Raw genomic sequence first — 7,933 nt, forward strand, 5'->3', positions numbered from 1 at the left:
TTTTGTATTAGCAGACGATAAATATTTTGCGTGTATTTGCGAACTGTCATTGGTGTAGATGGAAGCAGGAGGCATTGAAACCTCAACGAACGACGTTGAAATCTCATGCGACTAGAGATGTTTCTCGATAACTTGATATTGAAGATACTGACGAAAATAGGTTAGTATTACAAGCTAGATTAGAGAAATACGATGAGCTGTGGCAGGAATTTCATGTCATACAGATTAAGATCGATGCGATTCTACCTAAAGATATCGTCGAAGGAGAGAGGTTTGAAGAAGTCTTTTTCACTGTGCAAGCTGCCGCGTGGTCAAGACTTCCGCGATTTAGGAATAGTGAGCTGAACGCGAGTCTGAATCGTCAAATTGAGCACTCGAACCACACCAATTCAAACACAAACACAAGTCAGACGATGATAAAATTGCCGGTAATTTCTCTGCTGACTTTTTATGGAAATTACGAAGAGTGGCAACAATTTTATGACACGTTCTTAACTTTAATCGATAGTAATGCTACTTTAGATTTGGTGCAAAAAGTTTCATTATCTGAAATCTGCACTATCGGGTGCAGCAGCACAAGTGATTCATTCCATACCAGTCATTAACAAGAACTATGCGTTAGAGTTATTAATGAAATGATTTCAAAACACGCGCTTAACGATTCATCATCATGTACCTTGAACTGTTCGGTCTATCTCCAATTCTCAAGAAGTCGGCAGAGTTGTTGCGGGCATTGTTAGAAAACTCTCAAAAACATTTGCGCGTATTAAGACAATTAAAGGAAGGAAGGAACCTACAGACAAGTGGGATACGCTTATTAACTATTTAATTACGAGCAAACTAGATTCCGTAACCAAGAAGGAGTGGAAACTGAAGGTCATTCAGGATAAGGCATCTACTACTAGGCAACTGGTTGAATTTCTTAACACTCGATGTAAATATCTTGAAGCCTTTCACCCAAAGCAGTCAAAGATTAGTTCGGCAGAAAATGTAGCGCTAAAAAGGAATCAGACGCATACGAGCAAAAATCATAACTCAACGCTTTCACATATAGCTACAAATGAAGCAGTGCGTTTTTTGTAAGCAAGATACACCGCATACACGCATGCAAGATTTTTTTAAACAATCCGTGGATTCGCGATGCAATGAAGCAAAAAAGCTGAACTTTTGTTACAATTGTTTGAGTACTAAGCACACAATGCAATTATGTACATCGCGCGCTTGTAAATCTTGCTCAAAGAAACATCACATACTGCTTTATACAAATGAACGACCAAGCGCATCCGAAGGGAATACAACCTCTTCCAATAACGTTTCATCGAAGCAAACTCAAGCGTTTAAGTTAACGAACCGCCAGTTATAACGTCGGTTTCCATGAAAGCGATAGATAACAACTGCTACAGCTTTGAGGTTATTCTGTCCACTGCAATACATCTATTGGGTCGTCCGGAAGGTTCGTGCGTATTTTCCGCAAGGACCTTTCCGGATAACCCAAGATTGTCCGGAAAGTCCGTGCGGAAAATACGCACGGACTTTCCGGACGACCCAATAAATTCGTGATAAGTTTGGCATACTTCGTAGGGCACGTTCTGTTAGATAATGGATCACAAGCGAGTTTTATTACTAAAGGTACCTGTGAACGATAAGAACTCACGGTAGACACAGCGAAACATATTATTTCATGTCTGAACGTAACTGAAACGAAGAGGTTGAAATGACAAGAACGGTGATAGTATAAACGATTACTTCATACGAGACAAATTTCAACTTCCTTATGGTTAATCAGATTACATGATTTATTCCTTCCAAATCAATTAACACTAAATTCCTAAGCCTATCTCAGAACATTGAATTAACAGACCCAACTTTTCATCAGCACAAGATGTAGAATTGCTGCTGGGGCAACAATCTTCTGGGACGTTATTAGAGCAAATAGGATACAATTGGGAGCCAACCAGCCATTGATCCTGCAATCAATGAAACTTGGGTTGATATGTGGGCAGTTGGATTATCTGTCAAATCAAGATTACATAATCATCATTCTATATGATCATACATAATATCATTCTATCAAAATTTTATGTATTGTATTATTTGTAAAAAAGATTTGATATCAACAATTGGTACCAAGTTAAATTTCATGTAATTCGGATACAAAATTATATAAATAATTTAATGAGTAAAATTTGATCACGTACCGACTTTTATTTATATAAATAATATTAACTTTAATGATATTGACTTCCGGTCGAGGTGAGTTACAGAGAAGACATATTTTGCGCACTTCGTGAGGAAAATTAAAGATTTCGTAGCTGTTAAGGAATTGCCCTGCGGGGAGTTTTTGTTATAGGGACGAGAGTCGTTAAACCGAGAGCTAGGCAAAAAAGTAGCTCGCTTCATCAGAAAACGGGCTAATGGTGGTAAAAGTAGACGGAACAAGGGGAACATAACCTACAACTGGCATAGGTCTCCAACCGAGAACATCGTGGTCCAGGTGGCCTGAAAGCCTGTATTGGGTGCATAAGATAAGGAGTGGTCAATAGGGGACAGGAGTGCAGTGGGTGAGCCTTGCATAAGTTGGAAAGGAAAAAGTAATTAGGCTCGGCGCACGTGGCAGAAAAACCGAGGTGCGCAAGTGCGAAGCAAAGGGAAGTGACGGAAGAAAAGGGGGAAGAGGCGTGGGGAGAGTCGGAGAAGAAGAAGCAGGGACAGAACGTCACGAAGCGCGAGCGCGTCTCGGGAGTGGGGAATGAGCGAGAGTTTGGAGAAAGAGAGAGAAGAAACCGACCTAGCAACGGAAGAGTCTAGAAGTAGCCGAGCGGAAAGGTGGGTACAGTCAGGGGAGGAGTGGGGAACAAGATCGAAGGAAGGCAACGGCGGTGAACGTCAGAGGCGAAATACGAGTGGAGAGAAGGGAGCGGGGAAGAGAGGAAGGCCCACGAAAGCGGAGCTGCTAGGAAGGGAAAGGAGGGATAGTAGTGTAGTGAGCATTCCAAGCTCGTGGTTCTCGAGAAGGGGCAGAGCGCGTGAGTCGGAAGAAAGTGAAGACGAACAGCAAGCCGCGAAACGAAAGAAGGAAGGAAAGGCAGGAAAATCGCCAGAACAGCAGGGAGATTCAGAGGAGAAGAAAATGGCGAATTTAGAGGAGATAGAAAAAATGATGGAGAGACAACTGCAGCGGCATAAGGATGATATGATGAAGATGATAAGAAGAGAATTAAAAGAAGAGATGAAGCAAATAAAAACAGAATTTGAGAAATTTAAGGAGGAGGAAAGGGAAAAGATGGAGAAGTTGAAAGAAGAAAATGCAGATTTGAAGAAAAGAGTGGAAGAAATAGAAAAAAGAAGAGATGATCAAGAAAGAAGAGATAGAAGACTAAATGTAGTTATGCGGGGTGTAGAGGTAGAGGGGGGAAATATGAAAGATGCTGCTGTAGGGGTTTTGAAAAAATTAGGGGGGTTAGATAAAGAAATTAAAATAAGAGAAGTTTACAAGATAGGGAATAGAATGAATGATAGAATGAATGATAGAACGAATGAGAGTGTGCTGCTTGTGAAACTTAATAGTTTGGATGATAAAAAGGAGATCATGATTAGGAGAAATAAATTGACAGGTACGAAAATATATGTAGACGATGATCTAACGAAGGATGAAAGAGAAAGACAGAAGGAGATTAGATTTTGGGCGAAGAGAGAGAAAGAGAGAGGTAGGCGAGTAAAAGTGGGCTTTGGGAAAGCGTGGATGAATGGTAAAGAATATGTGTGGAGTGAAGAGCGCAAGTGTATGAATGAAAAGATTTTTTAAGCAAGCGTGCTCACAATTGGGTTAAAAAGAGAAAGGGGGGGAAACAGAAGGGAAAAGCAACGGAAGAGGGAGAGAAACGAAGTATAAAAGGGGTATTCTGGAACATCGCAGGATTAAAGAGAAAAGACGAAGATTTTTGGGATTTTCTGAAAGATTTCGATGTGATTGGTTTGAGTGAGACATGGGTGGAAGAAGCTGGGTGGGGGAAGATAAAAGAAAAAATGCCAGATGGGTGGAGATGGAAATGTCAGCCAGCGAGGAGGGAAAAGAAAAGAGGGAGAGCGATGGGAGGGATAATAACGGGGATAAGGAAGGAAATAGAGGAAAGAAGTAGAAGTGAAGAGGAAGTAGAGGGGATACAGCAGAGAGAGGTTGTTGTAGATGAGGAGAGGTGGAGAATTGTTACAGTATATAACAAAGAGGGAAGTAAGGAAGAATTAGATAGATTAAAAGAGATGATAGGAGAGAGGGAAGAAGAAAATATGATAATAGTAGGAGACTTTAACGCAAGAATTGGTAAGGAAGGGGGTTTTTGTGACCAAAATGGCGAAGAAAAAGGAGAAAATGGCAAAGAACGGAGATCGAAAGATGGAGTGGTAAACAAACAAGGGTGTGAGCTGGTGAAGGTAGTGGGAGAAAGAGGGTGGTTGATACTGAATGGGTGGAAAAAAGGGGATGAAGAAGGAGAGTGGACGTATGAAAAAGCGGGAGGGAAATCAGTGATAGATTATGGAATTGTAAATCTGGAGGCAGAAGAGAAAATTAGATGTTTTGAAATAGGATGCAGGGCAGAATCAGATCACCAGCCAATATTGATAGAGTTAGGAAAGGAATATACAAGGCAGGAGAAGGAAAAAGAGAGCGAGGCAGAGATGATACAGGATTGGTCAGAGGAGGGCATAGAAATATTTAGGAAAAATATAGAGGAAGTAGAGTGGGAAAAAGGAGAGGGGGGAGGACGATGGGAAGAAATGGAAGAAGTAATGAAAAGAGCACCTAAAATGAAGAGGAAGGGTGGAAGGAAAGAGGTAGGATGGGTACCATGGTGGGATAGAGAGTGTAGGGAGAAAAAGAGAGAGGTTAATAGGGCGGGGAGAAGATATAGGAGAAGGAAGTCGGGATATGAGGAATTTGTGAAAAAAAGAAGGGAATATAGGGATACATGTGAAAAGAAAGAAGTAGAGCATAAGAAGCTTGAGGAGAGAGAGATAGAAAAGATTATAACAGAAGCACAGGCATGGGAATTTATAAATAGGAGAAGGAAGAAAAAGGAGGGAATAAGTAAGGAAATTAAAAGAACGGAGTGGGTAGAGTATTTTAAGACGGCATTAGAGGGAGTTGACGAGAGAACGGCAGAAATAGGAGAAAGACGGAATGAATTTAGAAAAGACGAAGGGATAAGTCGGGAGGAAATAAGACTAGAAATAAAAAGATTAAAGAAGGGTAAGGCGGCAGGGATAGATGGGATAAGAAATGAAGCATGGATGATGGGGGGAGATAAAGTAAGTGTAAAGTTAGAGGAAATTTATAGAAAGATTTGGGAGGGAGAGGGATTCCCAGAAAAATGGAGAATAGGAGTGGTAGTTCCGATATGGAAAAAAGGGGATAAAAATGTGGTAGGGAATTACAGGGGTGTCACGCTTACAAGCACTGCGTATAAGATATATGCGAACATTTTAAATAAAAAGTTGGTGAAAGAGCTAGACGAGAAAGGAGGATGGGGCAGAACGCAGGCAGGATTTAGAAAAGGAAGAGGAACAATAGAAAACATAAAGATCTTAAAACACCTAGTAGGAAGAAGACTAAAGGAGAAGAAGAAGGTGTGGGCATTTTTTATGGACCTAAAAGGAGCGTTCGATAAAATAGATAGGAAGGTATTATGGGAAATGATGAGGAGAAGGGGAATCAGTGATGTACTGATAGAAAGAGTAAAAGAAATATATGAGGAGACAAGATGCGTGGTAAGGATAGGGGGGGAAGTCTCAAAGGAATTTTGGGTAAAAAAGGGGGTAAGACAGGGGTGTCCTTTGAGTCCAACTCTGTTTAATGTATATATCGCGGATTTAGAGGAGGAATTAAGAAAAGGAATAGGAGGAGTAAGAGTGGGAGGCGATAAGGTGTGGTCGCTAGAATATGCTGACGACATTGTGGTGGTGGCGGAAGAAGAAGTAGGCTTAAGGGCGATGATAAGAGGGATACAAAGGTATTTAAAAGAGAAGAAACTAGAGCTGAGCCCGGAAAAGTCGAAAGTTATGGTGTTTAGAAAGAAAGGGGGAAGGGAGAAAGAAAGGTACTGGTGGTGGGGAAAGGAAAGATTAGAGGAGGTAAAGGAATATAAATATCTAGGATATTGGGTGTCAAGATACGGAGGGGAAACGGAACACGTGAGAGATAGAATTAGAAAAGCGAGGGTGGCCATGGGATGGGTGTGGAGTTACGGGGAGAGAAAGTTCAAGGGGGACGTAAGGTGGAGACTGAAGCTTTTTGACAGTATTGTGAAAGGAATACTTTTGTATGGAGTGGAGATATGGGGGTATAAGGAATGGAAAGAAATAGAGGCTTTACAAGAAAAATATTTGAGATGGATACTGGGGGTGAAGAGCTGTACTCCGGGATATATAGTTAGGGAGGAATTGAAAAGGAACAAAATGAGGGTGGAAACGGGGTGGAGAGCGGGAAGGTTTGAAGAGAGAATACAGAAAGGAGAAGGAGGAGAGATAGGGAGAGAAAGTATAGTAGAACGGAGGAAAGAGGAAAGAGAAAAACGAAAGGAAGAATGGACAAGGGAAAGCCTAGAGAGAAGGGAGTACTTATGGAGAGGGGGGGTAAGCGAGGAAGCGCTTAATGAATGGGGAGAGGGAAAATGGGAGCGATTACGAGAAAGAGATATAGAAGTAGATATGCAGCAGAGAGGAGAAGAGGTGAGAACTTCAAGGTCGTGTAAAAATTACAGAAATGTAATAGGAATACCGGAATACATCAGAAAGAGTAAAAAGAGAGAGGGAAAGAAGATGCAGATGATTGCGAGATGGAGATGTGGTAACGAAGAAAGAGGAAATATGTTTTGGATGAATGAAGAAGAGAGAAAATGTAGAGTATGCGAAAGAGAGAGAGAGGATATAAAACACATGAAAGAAGAATGTGTGTTACTTAAAAAGGAAAGATGGAATAGAATAGAGGTGTTGCACGAAGATGGAAGAGAGTATGAATGGATGCAAATGATAGAGGCAGCGCGGAAGAAGAGAGAGAAAGAGAGAGAGAGAGAGAGAGAGAGAGTGAGTGAGACCGACATGAGTGAGTGAGTGACATAAAATGTAAATGAGTATGAAAGTGAGTATGAATGTGTAGATTAGTTAGCAAGTAAGCAAGAAATGTATATGTATATTTAAGATGTATTGTATATAATGGAAGTCCGTGTAATCACGTTGGTGAGCACGTAATAAACTACTACTACTACTACTACTACATCACTAAAGTATTTAAAATACTGTAAATATTAATTTATATTTGAATTATAAAGAACATAATTAACTTTCAGCCATTTGATTTGAAGTACAAATAATTTGTATTGTAAATTTTAAATCGAAAGGTTGAAAATATTTTATATTTTGTAATTTAAATATTTATTAAGATTTTGATAGCATTTTGTATTTTATTGTATTTTAAATATTTCAATGTTGCAAATGAAGCTAATTTTGTTCAGCCCTGTTCTCATATATACATCTTACATTCCTGCAATGTTGCAAATGAAACTAAAGAGATGAAACTAAATATGTAAATATTTTTGTAATATTTTAGAAACATTTCTTGCGGACCAAAGCGGATATTTTGACGTTGCCGCAGAGACTTCTTAGAAACATTATGTAACGTTACTGCAACGGTTTCAATGTTTCAATGTTATGTTCGTACAACGTTACAGAAATTCTTCTGTGCTATCAGAGTAATTACTTTATATTTATTTTAATTATTTATTATATTCGTTATTTGTATATAAAACAAGAAATGTTCAAAATAAGATTGTTATTACTATTATGCATTAACTTAAGATCGATATTTTATCATTTTGATATTAGTTTGAAGTTATTTCGCTTCGAAAACAAAATTTTTAAAAATGAAATTGTTATTATT

General features: G+C 39.5%; 1 protein-coding gene across 1 annotated transcript; it reads left to right on the forward strand.

Annotated features, from left to right (window-relative positions):
• Positions 1 to 2,749: 2,749 nt before the first annotated feature.
• LOC108749570 lies at positions 2,750 to 7,672 on the forward strand. Its single transcript, XM_018488344.1, has 4 exons — positions 2,750 to 3,234; positions 3,568 to 3,749; positions 3,917 to 6,726; positions 7,604 to 7,672. Exons 1-4 carry the CDS (start codon positions 2,750 to 2,752, stop codon positions 7,670 to 7,672), a joined length of 3,546 nt encoding a protein of 1,181 aa, XP_018343846.1.
• Positions 7,673 to 7,933: the final 261 nt, after the last annotated feature.

This window comes from Trachymyrmex septentrionalis, unplaced genomic scaffold, assembly GCF_001594115.1.
Source record: "Trachymyrmex septentrionalis isolate Tsep2-gDNA-1 unplaced genomic scaffold, Tsep1.0 scaffold30, whole genome shotgun sequence".
NCBI classification, from domain to species: Eukaryota; Metazoa; Arthropoda; class Insecta; order Hymenoptera; family Formicidae; genus Trachymyrmex; species Trachymyrmex septentrionalis.

Bases quoted from the DNA above. Each gene is read 5' to 3' on its own strand.
- LOC108749570 (XM_018488344.1), top strand. From the start codon at position 2,750: ATGAGCGAGAGTTTGGAGAAAGAGAGAGAAGAAACCGACCTAGCAACG. The intron at 3,750-3,916 runs GTAAAGAATATG...GGAACATCGCAG, and splicing joins TGGGAAAGCGTGGATGAATG to GATTAAAGAGAAAAGACGAA. The intron at 6,727-7,603 runs GTGAGAACTTCA...GTAATATTTTAG, and splicing joins TGCAGCAGAGAGGAGAAGAG to AAACATTTCTTGCGGACCAA.